Source organism: Protopterus annectens, chromosome 1.part0, assembly GCF_019279795.1.
Source record: "Protopterus annectens isolate FY-2018-M chromosome 1.part0, PAN1.0, whole genome shotgun sequence".
In the NCBI taxonomy this organism is placed as follows: Eukaryota; Metazoa; Chordata; order Ceratodontiformes; family Protopteridae; genus Protopterus; species Protopterus annectens.
This window is the reverse complement of record NC_056725.1, coordinates 846,865,366-846,888,085: the sequence shown is the minus strand read 5'-3', so window position 1 is coordinate 846,888,085 and position 22,720 is coordinate 846,865,366. Positions and strand designations below refer to the sequence as shown.

Here is a 22,720-nt window from a genome sequence, read left to right as displayed (position 1 = left end):
TAAGCTGATTCCTGCAGTTCACGGTCAGGGGTATTAGTCCTTCAGTCTCTGTCTGCTTACTGTGTGACTCTTAGCAAATTGCTTATCCAGACCCTGTTCCTAGGTCACCCCTGAAAAGGGATTCCAGAGTTCAGTGGGATTACTTGGTTAACAAAACTTGCATGATCACTGATGTAGCTTGGTGGTGGTAGTACATGTGTCTGCGAGCAGCAAGATGAGTACATGATTGCGGCAATTATACAAATGTATTTTTTTTTCATTAAAATGTATATTCTCAGGAGGTTCACATTCTGCTGGAAGCTTATTGCAAAAGGAGCTAAAATAGTGTCTAATGTACATTAGAAACAATGAAAACACAGCTCAAGTTTACTTTTCAGGTTGTTCACAGCCTCTGTAATGTAAATGTCTTTAGATTCAATTTACGACAAACATGCGCATTTTTATTTTTTTCCATAGAGGTGAATACATAATTCACAAAATTATAGAAATAGTTTGCTTTTAAAGCATGAGAACAAAAAACTGTTTCTTTGTTGCTATATTTTATGTTTTCTAAAAACTGAAAATCTATTTCACAAATGAAAAAAGGGAAATATTATTATGAATTGTGAGTTGCTATTCAAAATCTAACATGCAGCTGTTCTATTACCTCTGTACATAAAAGCACAATGTAACTACTGTACATGCCCAGATATGAGGATTGGCTCAGAGGCATACAAATAAATTTCTGACTATGACTCAGATGGTATGAGTTTGATAGATTCATAGGTTCACAGTCATTTACTAGGCTAATGACCACAAGGGCCTTTTTAAGCCTAGCCATGCATCCAAATGTCTGACAAATTCTGATACCCTTGATAAGTGTAAGGGGCTTGGGAGATGAAACATTTACAAGCTAGGGCCTGGGAGATGAACCATTTACAGATTGTCTGCGTCTATTAGAAACATAGGTACCAAACCAGGGATGAATTTCCTGTTCCCCATCCAATTGTCTAAGTTGCACTTGAATTGGGTTAGGGAGGAACTCTGCTTCACATGGATGGGGAGCCTGTTCCAAAGACTGGGTAATCTCTGGGATACATACCCGTCTCTCTAGCAGGTCCTATTTAAATCACAGGCAAGGTTCAAGTCCTTGGAATGGGTAATTCTGGTGCTGTTTGTTTTCTGGATATGCAAGAGGTCCATCAGAGTGAGGTCTGACAATGCCCTGTATGTCAGGCATAGATCTCCCCTCAAAAGCCTGTAGGAGACAGAATGCAGGAATAGAGCATTGAGGCGGACTGCGTAGGGCATTTTACTTAAGCCCTGTATTCCTTTAGTGAGAAGCCTGAGTGGATTTTCCAATTGCTGGATATGTCTGGTTAGGTAAATACCAAAGGGGGCATTGTACTAAATGATAGGTTTGATGAATGCAAATACAGTGGGAGTTGCGCAACATAGAATGATTTCCTCACTACTGCAGACATGTGATCGTCAAAGGCTAGATTACTATGTATGTGTGTCCCTAAGTCCCTGACTATTGTGTCAACTCTAAGGAGTGTGTTGTCAATATGATAGTTAGCAGAGATAGAGGACTTCCCACAGGATACTATTATGCATTTTCTGGCAATTAGGTTTAGTCCATGGTTCTGACACTAGTTGTTTGCCTGTGTAAGCCCCTCCTGGAGAACATTTGAGTCAATGTGAGATTCAATGAAAGCTCCTAATTTGCAAGCATCTGCAAATTTAGTCAGCCAGAGACCACTGACATTGGCCTTGACTTCTGAGAAGTACATGCCAAAAAGGAGCGGTCCAAGGACGGTTCCTTGAGGGACTCCACTTGTGACTGGCCTCTTTGTAGAGGTAGACTCCACAATTCTAACTTCCTGGCTCCTATCTGTGAACCAGATGGCTATCCACTGGGTGACATATGGGTAGGTACCTAACCTCTCAAGTTTGTCAACAATGCCCACATGGGGTACTGTGTCAAATACCTTGGCCAGTTCAAGGTAGGCAGTGTGAACAATTATGCCCTCATCCATTGCTTTGGTTACCTTCTCAAAGAAGTCCAACAGGTTGAGTAGGCATTATCTGCCCTTGACAAAACCAAACTGGGATGCGTCCAGTGTCTGGAGGTTTAGTATATCTCTACTGATCATCTCCATAATAATTATTTCCATGGCTTTACATATAGGACTAGTGAGACTTATGGGTCTGTAGTTTCCAGGGTCTGTAGATGGCTCACCTTTGAGCAGAGGGATGACCGTTGCCTTTCTCCATTCCTGAAGCCACTTTGGAGGCTACAGTTAAACAGTAATTCAGGAGGCCCCGATAGGTCATGTTTCATGCTATTTAGAAGGCATCCTGCAATATTGTCTAGGCCCATTGATTCAGTGTTCTTGGTCTTAGAGGGAGCATTAAGGACCTGTTCCCTAGTGATAGTAAGGGGAGTTGTACTTGATGACACTTCCCAAGGGAAGGTTGAGGGGGAGAGAAGGCTAAAGTTGGAACTGAATTTATCAGCCAGGAGATTAGCTATATCTTCTGGCTCAGAATAGGTGACTCCATTTACAATGAGTTCTGCACAAAACTGTGTATTTCCTCTGATGTTGCGGACATAGCTAAAGAATGCTTTGTGGTTGTTCTTGGCCTGGGATGCCAAACTTACCTCAAATTTGGCTTTGGTAGACTATTTGTCCTCTGAGTTTTGCTTAGTTTGATGAGAGTGCTTTTATTCTGCTGGGTGCTGCACCTCATATTTTTTGCCATGATTTTCTTCCTCTTGTTATACAGCCCACTGATTTTGTGATTCCACCATGGTGGCTTGTTTTTTGAGTTAGTTCTGTACTTCTTCCTGGTGGGTACAGTTGCCCCTATGCAGCTATTTACATGCTTGTACAGGGTTTCTGTGAACAGTTCTGCATATGCAGCAGTGTTCTCAGGGTTTATGAGGGCTTGGAATTTTGCCAGGTTCTCACTTAATAGCATGAGGTTAGCCTTAGAATACTTCCTGAATATTCCAGGTTTAGCTGGGGGGGGCGGGTCCAGGTTTTATTTTTACATCAAAGGAGACCATTTTGTGCTCTGACGTTATCAAGGAAGGCATTCTAATAGGGGGTGTGCAGCATTCTCCCATATTAAGGAGGACCAGATCCAATATGGTTGCACCCCTGGTTGGTGTATTAACTATCTGGTCCAGGGAGTTTGTGTTTACAAAATCCAGGAATCTCTGTGCATGTACGTTTGGTGTCATATAGGATTCCCAGTTAATACATGGGTATTAAAGTCACCCATGAATATGGTACTGGGTTGTATGGCTAGTGTTTCTAATAAGTTTAAATATATGGTATGGGTTTCCTGGGTCATGCAGGGGGGCTTATAGCTTAAAAGGAAGTGGTATTGGATTTTGCCTATGGTGATTTGAACATATAGCAGCTCAAGTGCATTATCCTGTTTGACCAGCCTTGAAGTATATTTATTTTTCATGTAAATAGAGATACTTCCAACTTAAGTCCCTGCCTGTGAAGTAGCTGTCTTAAATGAGTGGAAGGCATTATAACCTTGAACTGTTGGTGTGCTCTCTGTGGCTTTAAACCATGTCGCAGTGATCGCACAGACGTCAGCATTCTATAGGGTAGAGAGAGCTTCTAGGGAGTGAAGTTTTTTGTTTAGACTGCTAGCACTGAGCAGTAACACCTTTAGATTTTGTTGGTTTTGATTTGCTATGTTGGATGTACTTTTAATTTGGCATTGGCTAAAAAAGGCACTATGGGAGAAGACAATGCTTTAGCTAATATTTGAAAGCCTAGATGCGAGAGGTGCAGACAATCACTGGCAAAGCATTGTGGTCTTTTGACCATCTCCTTCCATGTTGACAAATATTACACCCCCCTTAGACTGACACCAGAAACTAAGCCAATTATTAAAGTCAATCATCTTTTGTCCGTATTGTGGCATCATCCTTGGAGAAGGTAAAATGTTGCTCAATACTAGGCTCATACCAGCCTGAGCCACATATTCTGAGAGCTAAGGAGGTATGTCTCAGGTCATTTACTCCCACATGGACTATGACTGAATCATATTGGTAATTGTGGTCCAATGACCTGAGGGCATGTGTGTATAATGTGGTGGATCCTATCCACTGATAAGCAACTGACCATGACTTTCTCCTTACTCAGCCTGGTGAGAGGGACATTAGTGTGTCTCACAATGGATTCTCCAGTAACTAGAATGTTGGATTGCGTGGTAGCTTGCCTTATGGGCTTAGAGGTAGAGGCTCCATGAGATGTAGCTCTACATGTAGATGTGGGTGTTGTTTTGAAAGAGCCCATTTGGGGCTGCTGAGGATTTATGTGTACTTCATCTAGGAAGTCTTTGTGGTTTAGGAAGGTTACATTTAATTGCCTCAGCATATGTGGTTTGATATGTCTGCTCTGAATTGTGCATGATGGGTGCAGCATGTGTACTACTGACAACTTTTTGACATTAGGAGTACTTTTATGTGAGAGGTTTACCTCCAGAGACATTGCGTAAATACATCTCTCACATACCATATCAGTTTGTTTGAGAATTTACTGGTTGTCAGTAAACATGAAGCAATTTCTACATTACCTCAGGATGCCTATATCCACCAAGCTGGTAAAGGAGACTGCAGGAAAGTTCATATCCATGGCCACAGACCCTTTTTATTGATTGGAGTGAGAATATCAATCATTGTCAGAAGTATCCAGTTTGCAACTATGGGGACAGTGCTTGTAACTGCAGCTAGTTGTCCTATGTGCAACTAGGTATTGAAGACATTTCAGTTCTTCAATGTAGTGTCTCAGTTAACTTTTGGAGTAACAGTCTGGAATTATAACCACTGTTGATAAGAAGTCTAATGAAGAGACATGGTGAACTTAATGTCTACAGTATATATCATTCTATCAGGAAAAAAAAATCATACATCTCACCAGAATAAGTAATAATTCTGTTACCTACATATAGGGGAAAGTGTCACAATGGAAATAAGAAAAAGTCCAGTGATATCTTTGATGTCAGATGGTAGCCTTGACTGCATACTGTACTTTTTTTTTTTTTTTTTATTATGAACTGTGTCATAAAGGAACTGACATGACCTCACAGATAGAAACAAAATACAATGTTAAGGATGTTTTCTTGTGTGTCAATAGCTGAAATTACAATTTCCACTGAGGCAGAGTGAAACTAATGTCCAATGTAAATGTGTACTATATTGCAATCATATCAAAAGGAAACTTGTATATAGCTTCCCAAAATTGTTTTCAGTTCTAATATTCAACAGTTAAAATGAGAAGTATCCAAGTAGCTAAAATGGTGAGGTCAAATTCAGCAGTGACTTGTATTAAAATTCCCACAAATTTAACAGGAGTCTTTGGTCTTTTGTAGATGAACAAAGTACATCTGTGTACACTTACCATAAATGTAGACGTTCGAGTGTATTCACTGTTGCAGTCCTAACTAATGGGTTATCCGGTTCCCGATAACCCTCCACTGGCCAGAATACCAAAGGTAAGTAAAAATGACATCGGCTGTCATCGGTTGTAAAGGACGTCAAGACGTCCGATACACAAGGAGGCAGCCGATGTCACTTCCTCAGTCTTTCTTGCCATAACAGTCAGAAGCCCTCAGAAAACAAGGCTTAAACCAAAAGCAATTTTGGCAAACAATATCAAATTTAGCCTGCACCTTAGGAAAAGAGAATAGAAGAGGACCAAAAAAGGGGGAAGGAGGGAGGGAAACCAGGACTGCAACAGTGAATACACTTGAGCATTTACATTTATGGCAAGTGTACACAGCTGTACTATGTTCATTGTGTTTCACTGTTGCAGTCCTAACTAATGGGTTGATTACCAAAGCCCAAAGAAAAGGGAGGAAGAACCAACAGAATCAAGGATTGGAGATAATGCCTTGCAGACCAGCAGTGGCAAACCCTGCCCTGGCTCTGGAAAACAAAGGCAAATTATAATGCTTTGTGAAAGAGTGAACAGAAGACCATGTAGCAGCCTCCAAAATGTCTTTAGTAGGGACACCCCTTAAAAAGGCTGCAGAAGTGGAAGCTGCTGTAGTTGAATGGGTCCTAACCCCATGAGGAGGAATCTTGCCATGAAAGGAATAACAAAAAGTAATACAATGAAAAACCCATTTAGAAATGGTTTGCTTGGAAATAGACTTGCCCTGGGCTCCAGGGGCAAAACTGATCAACAACTGTACTAATTTCCAAAGGTCTTTAGTCCTGTCCAGGTAAAACCTGAGTTGTCTGTGCACATCAAGAGAATGTAGGACCCTTTCACCTCTATTTCGAGGATTAGGGAAAAAGGTAGGAAGATTAAGAGTCAGGCTAGAAACCACCTTAGGCATAAAGGAAGGGATGGTTCTCAGAGAGACCCTATCGGCATGGAAAATAAGAAAAGCCTCCACAGCCATCAAAGCTTGCAGCTCCGAAACCCTCCTAGCTGAAGTTATAGCCAAGAGGAAGGCAGTCTTTCAGGAGAGAAACTTTAAATCTGCAGTGGCAGCTGGCTCAAAAAGAGGAAGAGTGAGTTTCTCCAGAACAAAATTAAGATCCCAGGCTGGAGTAGGTGCCCTTCTGGGAGGTTTTAAGTTGCAAGCACCTCTGAAAAACATTTTCATCAGGGGATGAGAGATAATGGGTTGCTCAAAAGAACATTGAGCAGAAATGGCTGAAACATGGATCTTGATAGAGGAAAAAGAAAGACCACTCTGAAGCAAATCACCTAGGTTTTCCAGGATCAAAGGAAGGGTAGGCTGAGAAGAAGATTCCCCTCTGGCGTGCATCCAATGAGAGAATCTTTCCCATTTGCCAGCGTAGCACTTCCTAGTGCTAGGCCTCCTGGCCTCCCTCAGCACGTCAACCACCTACTGGGAAAGGGAAGAAGAAAAGGAAGGAGTCATACAATGAGCCATGCTGCCAAATGGAGGGACTGAAGATGAGGAGGTAGATTGTTTCCCCCTTCCTGAACCAAAAGATCTGGTTTCAGAGGAAGGTGCCAAGGAGGAAATTGGGAGAGACTGCAAAGCAGTGGATATCATTGCTGTCTGAGCCAGTCCAGAGCTATGAGAATAGTCCTTGGTCGCTCGTCCCTGACCTTCAATAATACTCTGGGAAGAAGAGGAAGAGGAGGGAAGGCATAAACTGGCAGCAGCGCCCAAGGGAAGGACAGAGTATCCACTTTCCAGACTCTGCTGTGATGATGTCTGGTGCAAAAAAGAGGTAGAAGATGGTTGTCCGGGGAGGAGAAAAGATCCACCTGAGGTGTGCCCCAACGTTGAATGATGCTGTAAAAGACTGCTCTATTCAGCTGCCACTCGTGAGGATCCAGGGTTTGTCTGCTCAACTGGTCTGCCAAAACATTGAGCCTTCCTGGAAGAAACTGAGATAGGAGATACAGGCCCAGGAATGCTGCCATGGACCAGAGATTCATGCTCTGCCTGCACAGTGGGTAAGAATGCATCCCTCCATGCTTGCTGATGTACCACATGACTGTGGTGTTGTCTGTTCTGACGAGCAGGGTTCCTGGAGAAAGAAGATGCTTGAAAGCTAGTAAGGCCTACTGAACTGCTATTGCCTCCTTTAGATTTATGTGCAGATGCATTTGCTAGGCATTCCAATGTCCCTGTATGCATCTGCCATCCAGGTGAGCTCCCCAGGCGTAGTCCAAAGTGTCTGTGGTAAGAACTTGAGTGGCTGGAGGTGGGTGAAAAGAAATGCCTGTGTTTTTTTAGACAGGCTGTTGCCCACCATAGAAACTCTGTCTGCAGAGGTGGAAGCAAAGGTATCATTATATCCAGGTCCTGTGTGTGTTGACACCAAATGTTCTTGAGGTACCACTGCAATTTCCTTATATTGCATATGGAATCATGAGAATGCAAGAGGCCATGTATCACAGAGCTTGCAGGTATTTCTTTGCAGGGAGCTGGGACAGGCTTGCCAAGTCCTTGAAGTAAACCAAAAGAGTTGTCTGCTTCTCCTGGGTGAGTTATATCATCTGGGCAGCTGTGTTCAGACTCGTTCCCAGGAATGTTACCTCCTTGGATGGCACCATTTTTGATTTTTTCCTTGTTGAGAGTGTAACCCAGGAGTCTTTACAAATTCTAGATCCTTAAACAGCTGTTCCTGAGAATTTGCTTGAATTAGACAGTCGTCCAAGTATGGATAAATCTGAATTTTCTTCTGCCTGCAAAAAGCAATGACTGGAGCCAGGCACTTTGTGAAAACTCTGGGAGCAGTAGATAAGCCAAAGGGCAGTGCAGAGAATGTTGATAATGTTGCTTGCCCACCCCGAAACGAAGGTATTTCCTGCAACTTTCCCTGATAAGGATGTGCAGATAAGCCTCTTTGAGATCCAAGGTCACCAGCCAGGAATCCTTTTCTAACATTGGTAGCAACTGATGCAGAATGAGCATTTTGAACTTTGGAATTACCAAGAAAGAGTTCAGAATGGATAGATCTAGAATGGGACGCCAGGTGCCTACTTTTTTTGGAACTAGGAAAAGTCTGGAATAGAAACCCTGGCCTACCTGCTGAGCAGGAACTGATTCTATTGCTCCCAGATGAAACAGAGACAAAATTTGTTTTTCTACTTCTGCCTTTTGTTTTGGAGGAGTGTCTGGGAATCCTTTGGGAACTGGAAAGGTGTGGAAAGAAAACTTGTGCCCTAGGGATACAGTTCCGAGTACCCATTTGTCATCCGTGATAGTGGCCCAGACATTTGCAAAAAAGGCCAACATTCCACCTAAAGGACTCTCCGGGCAGGCAAGAAGAGGCAGAAGTTGGATAAAGTCATTGAGAGTGTTTAGACTGAGATACAGGCTTAGAACTTCCCGCCTTGGAAGTGGAAGCCTGCCAACACTTAGACCTTTGAGGGGTAGCCACCTGCCTCCTAGAAGATTTGTAACCTCTAGTCCTAGAACAGTTCTGTCTGCTGGTATCAGGAAACGTCCAACTCTTAGAAGGGTAATTCCTGCTAAGCAAGGAGGTTGAATTTGCAGAAAATCCTCAACAGTTTGCATAGACTTGGCCTTATCCTCCATTTTTTGAGCACTTTCTCTGCTTTGCTGCCAAAAAGACTGTCCTTATGCAAAGGTACATCTAAAAGCTTAGCCTTGACAGGATCTGGTGGGGGCTGTTCCCTGAGCCAAGCGTGTCTTATGATAACAGATCTAGTAGCTGTAGCCCTGCAGGAGGCTTCTAGAATGTCAAAACCACAATGTAAAGAATGCTTATTGACAAGACTGGCAGAATTCAGCAAATCCTGCATATCCTTACTCTCCACCAACAGAGGCACACTTGCTATCCTAGATTTAATAGCCTCCAAAGTGTGCTGCTGGTACTCCAGCATACGAAAAAGACAATTAGTAGATATATATAATAGCAAGAGTAGCAGAGGTATAAACTTTTTTACCCCACCTATCTAGGTTCCTAGTTTCCCTGTCAGACGGAACAGGATTTTTGGTAACAGTGGCCTTAACTCCTTTAGGGCCTTGAGAAATTATCTCTGTATCAGCCAAAGGATTCCTGAAAAGAAACAGATGAGAATCAGGGACTCTGTAGTACTTGTCAGGTTTCCTGGGAGCAGAAGGAACCAAATTTGGAGTCAAGGAATTTTCCAGAAAAACATCATCAACCACTTCCAACACTGAGGGAATAACCGGAGGCTTATGTTGAGGTAAATCCAAAAACTCCCTAATCCTGGGGGAATAGCCAGAGGCTTATGCTGAGATAAATCCAAAAACTCCCTAATCCTTTTCTTAGGTTGGGGATAAGCCTGACTTTCCCATTTAAAATGCTCCCTGAGGGTATTCAAAGTATCACCAAAAGAGAAATCCTCTGGGTGAGAAGCAGAAGGGATGGACTCCTCTGCATCTGAATCCTCAAAAGGAGAAAAAGCCTGAGAAACTTCCTCTTCATCAGCAGAAATGTTAGAAGAATCAGAACCAGAAAAATGCAAAGCCTCAGGAGAAACATCCCTACTCCTTTTAGAAGGAGGAGGCTGTGAATCCCTAATAAGAGTCAAAAGGTCATTACCCATTTTAACCATCTGGGATTGAGGGGAACGAGAAGAAACTGGAGCCTGCTTTTACACAGGCTTACGAATGAAAGATTTACCTGCAAGTCTGAAGGACTCGGGAGGCCTGGTGGCAGTAGAGGTGTTTGGTATGAGCTTGCTGTACGAAGAACGGAGGCCTCGGACAACGGAGTCAGCTTAGCGGCTCTGGCTCCAGCTTAAGAGGCGACAGGCGAAAGGTCCAAAGGCAAAATGGAGGCCTGGGGGACTATGAAATGGTCTCAACCGAGGCCTGCAGTTGAAAATCCGCATACTGCAGGGGCTGCAAAGGCACCTCACTGGCTACTGCATGACTGACGACCATCTTAACATCATCCGAAAACTTAACCTTCTGAAGCCTGTCGCGGTCCTTAACATGAACCAAATTACATGCTTACACTGTCACAGTCTGGCATTTTCCACTTTATTCTGTTTCCATTTATTGGAGTGCTGCACATGATTTCCATTTAGTATGAATTCACTGATGATCTAGAACTGGGGTGATATACATGACTTCTGCTTAATATGAAAAATATATTAATAATCTAAAACAAATACTTAGTATGCAGTCATTATATCAGAAGTACAAATCCAATATCTTTCTCTGGCAAAGGAAAGCTTTTTTGCCACTGGTATTATGACTGCCTTCATTACACAAGGGGCTTAGTCAGGGAAGTACATTACATGAAGATCAAGTTGTATACCTTTTTTCATACCTGGGACATCACCGAAGTACAGTATGTAAGTTCAGGTTTATGACATGGGAGTCTGAGAAATCTGCTACAATGACCAACAAAAGAAAAAAGGTATTACCGAGAAACCACAAAACACGGAGCCTGAACACACACTGTTGCACCAGATAACCATCTGCTACAATACTTGAAATGGTTTCAAAGATCTGGTTGCCTACTGCTCGTTACCACCACTAGTCTTATAGAGTACTTCCCTGTGCATCTTCAAACATGAAACATAGGAAATAACTAGCTTACTTACTAGAGTGAAACAAGTGATTGTCCAAGACCACTGTACACTGTTGTGTGACTGTGGCATTGGGGGGTGTGGTTGTCTCCCCATGCAAAAACACTTGTTCCAAGGTGCCATTACTCTGTATGCAACAGGCATATTTTCAGACTGAAGGAGTGATCATTTGCAATGTGGGGGATTATGTTGTGATTGTGATAGTAGAAGCCTTACACAGCCATTTTGGTTGCAGGTTTTAATATTTGGTTCACACCCAACATATACATTTTGCATTTTTTCTTGTTCACAAACTCACCATATATCTGAATCATATCATTAGTGTGTTCTTATGAAATGAGAGACAAAGCATAACACTCTATTTTTCATTAAAAAGTTGTATTTTCTGTTATTTATACTTTATGGCAAACCAAACATTTTATCTGTTATGACAAGCATGTATACATTTGACATTCTGCTGCTTGCTTCATCCACCTGTTATACCATGCAGTAAGGATTGCAAGCTTGATAATCCAGGGGGCTCCTCTTGAAAATTTCAGAAAGATATTTTGAAGCAGTAGAGAGATATTGTCATCTGAATTTGGGGTAAAATTCAAGCCAGAATGGCCTTTTGAAATTTACTAACTTCAATATCTCCAAATCAGTTAGCTGAAAACAGACATGCAATATTCCGTTCTCTTCACAGTAAAATAAATAAAAGCTATCAAAAATATGAACATATAATGTTGGCATAACGTTGGGCCTAAAACATCATGCATTTCTGGATAAAGGTGATTTTTTTTAGTTGTGATATAAAAATAATATTAAATTGATGTTTGTTTCACTAAAATTCAAGATATTGTTACTCCTTTGGCTTTACAGATAGTAGTCCAATTTAAATGTGTTTTATACATAATTATGACAGCAGCACCAAGTCATTTCAAGGAAAAAAATGCAGAATCATTTTGGAGAAAGAGACATTTATATAAAATGTTCAAAAACAGCCAACTGTTTCTGGAAAGCCCTCTGGAAGTGGTCAGTTGCAAAGGGATTAAGCAGTACATAATTATGCTTTGAATATGGAATGTGGGATGGAGGAGTGATCATTCAAACATATATTGTTATGGCAAGTTTACTTTCACAACTGTACTATGTTCAGAAAATTTGAGGAATGACAAAATTATTGACATCATGAAAAATGGAGGCAAGTCAGTGCATAGAAAATACACTGGGATTATGTTACTCTACATCACTAAGAAAAGATCTTGCACACACAGCAATGATGGTTTAAGTACGCCCTGCAGTACTACAGTATGCCCTCTCTGATCACTAGGTTTAAATTGCATCATATTTTAATAGCAACTGTAAAAATGATTTCATAGAGTATTTCATTGTAATGTTTTGTCTGCATTCTAACAATTAAAGAAGTTATACCTTTCAAACAGTCTTTGTATGCATCTAACCGTGAAAGTGAAGATAACATCATCTGAAAATTCCTGTAACCGCAGCCCCATCCTTTGTCTCCCACTGATGCATGGAAGTGGTCCGTTTCACAACTTAACCATACGTAAACAATATTTCTGTTATCTCTCTGATAAAATTCATACAAAGATCTTAGAATACCTAATAATGGAAAAAAATACATCTGACATTAAAATGCAAACACAATATATAAAACAATAAGACAACCAATATTGACAAAGTAAGGTATGTTATACAATTAACAATATGAGTGGCAACTATGTAAATGTAGTAATATTGTCTACTTATGGTCTATACAACAGCAGGATACAGGAAAAGCGTCTTTCAATCACAAACATAATGCAGTGCATAAAGTGCTCTGCTAGCTTTGATATAATGCTAACTAAATGCAAATAGCACTCAAGAGGTAAGATGACGAAGGTGATGACCAGAAAGTACTAAAACTACAAAGCAGCAGTCACTTCATAAAAAGTACAGTTGTGTAAGTAAACTTACCATAATAGTAAATGTGCGAATGATCATTGCTGCAGTAGTCTAAGCTACACTGGCATTATACTGCTAAGGATATAACAGCTGGCCAAGTTCCCAAAGCTTCAAGGCACCTTTCACATGTCCAAACCATTAAACAACTCATAGGTTTGAGCACCAAGCCCTTCAGAGCTTTCATACCAACTGAGAGGGAGGTTAAGCCCTGAGGGAACATTGCTAGGAAAAGCAAAAACACGTCAGTGCCCAAGCATAAAAACACAACAACAAAAAAAATAGGGATGGAGGAGTGATCACTCAAACACATACTGTTATGGTAAGTTTACTTTCACACGTGTACTATGTTCATCATACTGATCACAGCTGCAGCAGCCTAAGCTATATGGGTAAATTACCATAGCATATAGCATATGGGAGGCGCAAGGGTAAAGGTCCGGAAGCCCTTGGAGAATGGTCCTAGCAAAGCTTGACCTAGATCTAGAGAAGGAATCTCGCTTGTAGTGGATTATAAAAGTATATACAGAGGATCAAGTTACTGCTCCTAAAATACTTCTAGCATCCAATCCAGTCCAAAAAGCCATACATGAAGCAAAGTCCCTGGTAGATTCTGCCTTGACCTGCCTGGAATAGTTTTGTTGTGGCAGGAATAAAAGGTAACAGACTGAAACAACCATTTGGAAGTAGTCTGCTTTGACAGATGCTGAATCCTTCATGTGGAGTCCTGAAAAAATGTTATCACGTCAATATAATACCAAAGTTGTGTGTGGACATCCAAGGTATGATGCATCCTCTCCCCCTCATTATGGGGTTCAGGGAAGTACACAGGGAGATGAATAGTTTGGCTTAAAGTAAACACGGATGCCACTTTAGGCATAAAAGGATTAATTCTCAAAGAAGCCTTGTCTGTGTGGAAAATGATGGGTCTGACCTACCATAAGAGCTTGCAACTCAGACACTCTTCTGGCAGAGGTCAGAGCAAACAGTAAAAAATATTTTCCATGTTGAGAGCCTCAAGTAAGCCAAGTTAGCCAATTTAAATGGAGCAAGTGTTAGCTTCTCTACCACAAAATTAAGATCACAAGGAGGAGCCACCAGTTTTATTGGAGAACTCCTATATAACATCCATTTCGAAAACATTCTGACCATAGAATGCACAGAAAGGTGGAGGGGGGGGGGTCCATGGGCAGACATGCTGAAATGGTTGAGTAAGACTGTAGGCCCTAAAATAGTAACTCACAAAAATATTGCAAAAACAAAAAAACACTAGTCCTAAATGAGCAATGGTTATTTTGTTAGCATTAAATAGAAAATCTTTTCCATTTGCTTATATACGATTTCTTAATAGCAAGCTTTCTTGCCTCCATTAATACCTGCTGCATGCCCTTAGTAAATACATGCCTAAAAGGTATTAATACTCTATCATCCAGGCAATCAGTTGTAATTATTTGGGGATAGGATGTCTCAAACAACCCTGCTCTTGTGTGAGTAGATCCAGTCTGTGAGGATGCGCGTGGTAATTACCCCTGGGCACTTACAAAAGAAAGGAGAACCATTGTTGCCTGGGTCACAAGGGAATCACCTTAATGATTTTTGGGGACTCCAACTGAATCTTCAAAAGTACCCTGGATATCACTGGAAAGGGTGGAAAAGCATACAGGAACGTTCCTCTCCAAGGAAAAGAAAACACCTCTAGCTTTCAGGCCTTCATGCAGGGAGTCCTGAAGCAGAAGCTTGTCAGTTGATTGTTCACAGGAAGGCAAGACAGTCTAACTTGAACTCCCCACAGATGGATCAAATCTTGGAAGACACCATGATTTAGTTTCAATTCGTGAGGGTCTGTCTTTGCCATGAACAGCTTGTTTGCCACACAGTTTTGCTGTGATGGAATACAGGATGCCTGTATCATGAGATTATGCTGTAAAACTATATCTCATAGTAACAGGGTTGGTCTGCATAGGAGATGAGGTCTGGTTTCCTTTTGCTTGTTAATGTACCACATCAATGTGGCATTGCCTGCGACTACTTGAAGAAGTCCTGGGGAGCAAAGATGATTCAGAGAGTTGAGAGCCTTGATAAAAGCTCGCCACTCTTTTATGTTTATCTACTTTGGTTTCTCTTTGTTGTTCCAGATAATTTGCATTTTTATCCTCCTTGAAATTGCTCCCCAAGCAATGTCTGAGGTGTCTGTGGTGACTGACCACTTTGGAATAGGAGGGGGCACCTGAATTCATGTATATTTGATGTCATCACCAAGTGATTTCTTTTTTCACAAATCCCAGAACTGGAATTTGTAAAGGTAGCGGATGTTGGTACTGGGACCAAAGAGATTTCAAATGCCACTGAATCCTTCATGTGTAGTCCTGAAACAGGTATAATGAGAATGATGGATGTCATCAGACCCAGAATCTCAAAGTATTCCCTTGCAGTGACTGGCATCCGAGTGGAATACTTATAAATACAGGTCTATTTTTTCTTGTGGTAGAAAAACTCTTTGTACTGAGGTGTCTAGCAGAGATTCACTACACGATCTCGAAGTACTGAAATGTCGAATTGCAGTATTTAGAGACTGAACAGTCGAAAACCCACATACACGAAAACCCACAATCACAAATACCACAACCATTCACACTCACACACACACACACACACACACACACACACACACACACACACACACACACACACACACACAAACCAAGACATAATCACACACATATACACCAACCTAACTAAACAAACATAACACACAGAAACACACCTAACGTACCTATAAGCAGGGGGGCAAGACCCCTGCACCCCCCACACCCCCCCTACTTATATATTCTAACTCCGAGGTCGCACTAAACACACAAACACACAAAAAACATCACCGCACACACTCACACACACTAAAATCCCTACCCAATATCCTCAAACAAACAACACTTACCTGAAACCCCAGATAAATCCACAAACCGCACCATACGTAATGAATGCGACACCACGACAGTGGTGGATTTGACATTTCCAGATTCAACACTTCCGCATTCAGCATAGTGTAGTTTTGAGTAACTGCACTTTCTACTATTCGGTCTCGACGTACTGAAATTCGAGATTTCAGTATGTCGAGATTGTCTAGTGTATCCGTCTAGCAGACACCCTTGGAACACAATCATGTGTGATGGAGTCAAAAAAGACATAAATGTTCTCTTGGAATCCCAGCCTGTGTAGAAGATTGGTGTGAGATTCCTGACACTTGGAGAAAGACCCTGCAAAGATAAACAAGTTATCTAAATATGGAAAAATATGGATACCCTATAGCCCGCAATGGGCTACAACAGGTGCTAGACAATTTGTGAAAACTCTTGAATCAGTGAATAGCGTGGTGGATGTGAAGGAATTACACTGAAAGGAGGAATTTATTTCTGTTGACATTTGTACTCTTGCTTGATCAGCTTCAGAACACATTTGTCAGAAACAATCTGTTGCCAAAGACAAACAGGGAGATCCATTCTGCCTTATTTGACTGTCCATTATTCTGGGGGTTCCTGCTTTATTTTTTGAACTTCTCTGTCACTGTTTTTAAACATCTACTTACTACCATCCTGCTGAGACTGTTTATTTTGTTTTTTTGCCAAAACTGGATGAAGGAACAGAAAATCCCATGGAAAATTTCGAAAGAAGGGCTGAAAAATTTGAGAATCGCTGAATCAACTTACCTCCCCTCACCACATTTTTTTATAGCTTCTGCAGCAGAGGGTCCAAAAACTAAATCTCAATCCAGAGGAGAATTCAAAATTCAACTTTGTACACCTTCTGGGAGGTTCTGAGAATGCAGCCAGGCACACCTCCTTAAATCAATACCAGTGGCAAGTTCCAACAGCCCTGGATGCAATATCGACAGAGTTATAACACACATTAACAAATGAATAGTGACCTGAGAAATGGAAGAAACTAAAGCAGGCTTTTCCTCACAAAAGGGGACTGCAAATAATACATTCCTCATACTTTCACAATTAGTCAGAATAAACTTTAACATATGAGCCTGATGATTTAAAATTCTAAGAGTCGAAGAAGCAGAAGCATATACCTTTTCCCCAAAATAAAATTATCAATATCGTTATCATTCTTGTTTGAAGGAAAAGGATTAGAATGAATAAAGTGTTTGGCAGCCGCTGGATTAACTATAAATTACAACTGCTGGGTCAGGTCTGAGATGATTGTACAGAAACTTGACTAAGGAACTTTGTACATTCCATGTGCCTTCTTAAGTGCAGCAAGCTGGCTGAGAGTGAAACCTCAGACTGTGCCAAATACATCCTCTGATGCAGACACCACTGGGGGAGGGATGGGTAAAGGTTCTAGGAAATCCTGTTGCATCAACTCAGCATTTTCTGAGGGACTAAGAAACCTCAGTGTTCTCCCACTGAAAGCAATGGCACATTTGGAAAATGGTCTCAGAGAAAGAATCCCCTCAGAGGAAGATCCTGATACCATGTTCTCCTCTGAATCTAAATCACAAATCTGAAGTGAAAAACCTGCATCTGTCCCATCACATTCTTGCACAGATTCAGAATCCTGAACCTCTTCAGGAAAAGAGGAATCCACCTAAGCCAATCCCAATAAAATACTTCTATCCAGAGGATTTGGTATAGGAGAAGATAAATGTCTAATTTGCTGTTTCTCTTTGTCATGAAAGTTGTGTGGGGGGGTAAATATGTTTATTAATGGCAGCAAGAGCTTCCCCAGGGATGGACACACTATTCTGGTTAAGCAGAAGCACATTCTTTGCTACTTCTCCAAAGACTGACAAAAGTAGCTCTTCCTTGCCCACTGAAGGGTTCCTGGCCCATATTGGCTTTAAGGACAAAACTAGAGGGATCCTGCCACCACAGCAGAATAGCAATTTGCCTTGGGTTGGTTACTGCTGCAACCATAGCTGGTTCTTCAGACCACTCATCTTTTTCCCCGGATCCCTCTAGTTTTGTCCTTAAAGCCACTATAATATTTTCTATTTTAGTTTCGAATCTCTTTAGCATTATTTTCATAAAGATCTTATAATCATTATTATTTAATACTACAGGTCTCCATTTTTTAATTGTCTTTTATCTTCCTTCTTCCATAAGTATTCCACTACTTAATTCTTTATACACAAAACCTTCATTTAACCATTCGTTCAAAATTAAACAATATTTGTTTGCCTAGCCCTTAAAATTTTACACATTTCATAGGTCGTTAATAGGCTATCGGCCCTAGTACCTATACAAGCCTAGCCATAACAATTCCCTGGCTATTTCTTTCCACAGTATTTACTTCTCTGACCCCTGTCTAGCAGGGTGACTGACATGATCCCTGGGGTGAATTTCCTGTCTGCCATCCACAGGTTCAAAGGTTAAAAATCAGCCCTTGCAAGTCTCAAAGCCAGGACCCTGCACACCATAGCCACAGCACTTTAACACTAAGCCATTTGAGGGCATTTCATACCCTATTATATCTGGTACTGCAGCCAAACCTATATACATTTGTCCTAATAATTTACCTCATATAAAGAAATCTCCTTTTCCAACTCCTTATTCTCTTTTTATGTTATTTTTTCCATGCTTTTTTACTACCTTATATTTTCTTTAAACATTTCTTTTACATACTGTATTACACTAATCACAATCTTTTCCTGAGTTCTTTTTAAATCAACTGCACTATTATATGATCTTTTATAGTTTTCTCATATCATGTTGCCACTGTAAAAAAACACAATTTTTATGTTTTTCCTTAAATAACATCCACCATTCAGATCAGTTTTTTATAAAATGTTGTCATAGTAATATGATCTTTCCATAACTGTATTACAAATCTCTTTCTTTCTATATTCCATGCTTTCTAATTTGTCCTTTTCATTCCTTTGCCTATTTTTATTATTTTATATATTCCATGTTTTCCTTTATCTCTAGCTATACTGCAACATGGTCAGTGAATCCTGTTTCAGCTACCTCCCCTTCTCCGATAACTAAACCTTCTGATGCTATAAAATAATCTATTTCAGTTCTATACATATCCCTTTTGTAAGCCCATAATTTTTTTTAAACTTATCACATCTTAGAACTGCTATCATTTTCTTATATAATTTCCTTTAATCGTGATTTAAGAGGCAACATAAAAAGAAAGTCTCCTCTTACTACTATATTCATATTTATCACTACAAAGTCTAAAATTTGATGAAGTAAGCATTCCCTTTCTTGCAATTAGCAATTAAAGTTATAATTTTATACACTTGTTCTTTCCATTTTAAGTCTAAAATGATAAATCTTCCCATTTTTGTTAAAGTTACATGGTACACAGCAACGGTTATCACACTCCACAAAGGGGAAGTCACCACGGACCCCGAGAACTACCGCCCCATTAGCCTGATGAGCCTGGTCTGCAAGGCTATGGAGTGTATCATCATGGAATTTATAAACAATGACATTGGTAATCTCCAAACTCTGGACCCTACCCAGTTCGGGTTTGTAAAAGGCAGATCATGTCTCCTAAACCTGATAGACTTCTTTGAAGCGGTCACTAAAGCCGTAGATGAGGGTAAGGTGGTACACACAGCCTATCTAGATCTCGGCAAGGCTTTCGACACCATCCCCCACTCTGGAATTATAGACAAACTGACTAAACTAGGCATAAATCCCTATATCACAAGATGGGTTGCCAACTGGCTCACTGACAGAACCCACACTGTGAAAGTAGCAGACTCTAAATCCAACTTCAGACCAGTGACGAGTGGAGTACCACAGGGTTCAGTCCTAGGTCCTCTCCTGTTTGGTATCTACTTCTCTGAAGTACAGGCTAACACAGAAGGTCTTTGGCTAACAAAGTTCGCAGATGACTGCAAACTAGGAGCCATAATCAAAACTCCTAACGATGTGGACATCCTACAAAAGGGCCTCACTGAGACAGATGGCGGGTGTCAAAGCCATGGCCTCAAGCTCAATGCCAAAAAGTGCATTGTCATCCCTTTTGGTAAAAATTCTGTACCCATGAACTACCACGTAGGCAGTAGTCTACTTAACACCGAAAGTGTGATAAGAGACCTTGGGACACAGGTGGCCAGTAGTCTTTCCTTTGATAATCACATCGCCACAGTAGTCAGGAAATTCTTCTATGGCACACCTCATCACAAAAGGTTTCTCATCCAGGAAAAAAGAGATCATTGTTCCCCTCTACTCATCACTCATTAGACCCATTACAGAGTACAACACCCCTTTTGGTATATACCTCACAAGACATCTACAACAACTGGAAAGGCCACAGAAATACCTCACAGATGCCTTATGCAGACCATCTCAAAAAACTCCAGCTTTACTCCGTCGCATATCACCTACTCAGAGGCAATATCTGCCTAGCATACAAAGCTATGTCAAACCCAGAGCTGTTGGACATGCTCCACGTAAAGAAATCCCAATCCCTCCGAGCTACACGCTCTAGGGGCCTAAACCTTGTTACTACAATAAACAGAACATGCTGGAGGGATAGATTCCTGTCCCAGAGACTTCCCATACTCAGGAACAAACTACCTATCTATATCAAACAAAGCTCCTCATTAGTACTCTTCAAGTAAAATGTTGATGACTGGATGGGAGATAGGAAATTCACCCTGGGGATCACTTCTGTGGCTCTGCTTGACAGGGGCACAGGAAAATAATTTTCTTGGGTGGCAAAAGCCAGGGTACCGTTTGGCTAGGCTTACATAGGCCCTATGGCCAATAGCCTAGTACCTACCTATGAACCTATGAACCTAATAACTTTACTGTATTTCTACAGAATAAGGTTATTCTAGAATATCTTTCAGTTCCCAAATTACAGATTATCTTTCCTCACCACAGTTTCCCTTGTTTGTCATCTTTCTTCCTTAGTTAAAAATATTGACTTCTAATATAATTACATCTGCATCACAGGTCTTACACCACTCCAAAATCCCTGTTCTTCTTACTATCTTCTTAATGCTGTTCACATTTACAGAACACACTTGTAAAATTTTCCTTTTCCGTTTTCCTTAGAGTCATGATTTCATAAGTTCAAAGTTAAATACTAGACTAGCTGCCATAATAGCCCATTCAAGCCTAGCAAATTTCCCTCCTACAGGTGAGAATCAAACATGGCACTTTGTGTCTGTGAGTTAAACACCAACCCACAATCATTAGCTGTATATATTATTTTTCATCAATTTCCTTTTTTTGTACTTACCCCTTTAAATTTTGTTTTTCCATCTTTTACCCTTTTACAAACAGAATTATTTTTAATACCTTCCAATTTATGCCTTCATCACTTTTTTCATTTCTTTTATGACTTCTTTATTTTTTTACTCTAATTTTTTTCTATTTCAACTACTTATAAAATGTCTTCTCTTTGTTCATTTTCTTTTCCTTTTACTCTTTTCATTTTTGAAATCCATCAATAATGCCCAATTATGTTACATGTATAACATTTCAATTCACATTTTTTGCATCATGCACAATCTTCCAAAAAAATGCCACGGTTATTTATCAAATATCCTTTTCCACAAAAAATGTTTTGGGGTGCCCCTAGTATTTTACAACACCCCTATACCATTCCACATTTATCATGCTTGGTATATGCATACTTTTTTCTCTTTCTATTTTTAACACAAAATAACAATCCCATAGACAAGTCCATAAACTCCTTTTACCATAAATTTTTCTATGTCCAGCACTTCTTTACATAAAGTTTTCAAATGTCCTTTGAAAGTCTCTCTTTCCATCTCAGTTCAAAATTGTACACAAATTTACTTTTTGGTTTTACTGTTAAATTAATTTATTTTTTTGTTTTCCTGTTAAAGCTTTTATCATATAAGGATTCCAAAGGTTACAGTTTTTCTTTTTTTCATATTTTCCAAGAAATATTTCCATTGAAAAAGTCTCAACTATAATGTCACAAGATTTCTCTTTAATAGGAATCGATGCTCTTACCTCATATGCTTTTACACCCAAAGGGGGTATTAAATTGTCCCACACTTCACACCTGTTCATTTCTTTGTATTATTTACTTTGAATCCTTACCACGTACATCTGTTTTTTACATTTTCCTCAGCCTTTTTCTTTTCTGCTACTTTTCATTTCCCTTCTTTTGCTTTCTCTGCATATGTTTTCTTTTCCATCTCAACAGTATTCCTCAGAATTGTCTCTGCATCCTCCTTTTGTATTTTCTACATAATGTTCTCACAGTAAATGTCTCCTTCACTTTCTGGTTCACTCTGCATTACTATTTCCTTAAGTAATTCAACCATCAATCCTCCTGACTGGAGGATTGTAATTATACATTAATCATTTGCTGACTCATCTCCATTAAACAGATTTCTTTGAAACATATCCTCAGAATCTTGCATGCAATCTCTGTCTCGATATTTGCTTTCTCCTCCATTTCTCTCACCACTCAATTATCTCCTCCTCGCTCCATCTGCCTCTCTATTTTTCTGGGCTGCCTCTGTGCCTGGAATGGAAATCTGAAGGGCTCATGCAAAAGGGGTTCCACTCACAATGAGGAGAAGTTTCCCGTTGCCTGCTAATTTCTCCTAACAGTATAATATCACCTTGGTTCTCCCAGGAAAAGACTTGGAAAAAAAGCTATTAGCCTAGAGGGACTAACCCAGCCAACAAAGAATAAATAAATAAAAAATATATATGTATGTGCCATTTACAACATGACTAACATGCAGCAGCTTAACTTGAGGTAGACACTCATCACACTACAAA

At 40.3% G+C, this 22,720-nt stretch overlaps 1 protein-coding gene across 1 annotated transcript in view; it reads right to left on the bottom strand.

Annotated features, from left to right (window-relative positions):
* ZUP1 (zinc finger containing ubiquitin peptidase 1) overlaps positions 1–22,720 on the bottom strand; it is a gene marked incomplete in the record, with an annotated part of 497,787 nt that overhangs the window by 216,909 nt on the left and 258,158 nt on the right. Inside the window, 1 exon segment of the mRNA XM_044063659.1 lies at positions 12,453–12,641. Coding sequence (XP_043919594.1) covers positions 12,453–12,641 — 189 coding nt within the window.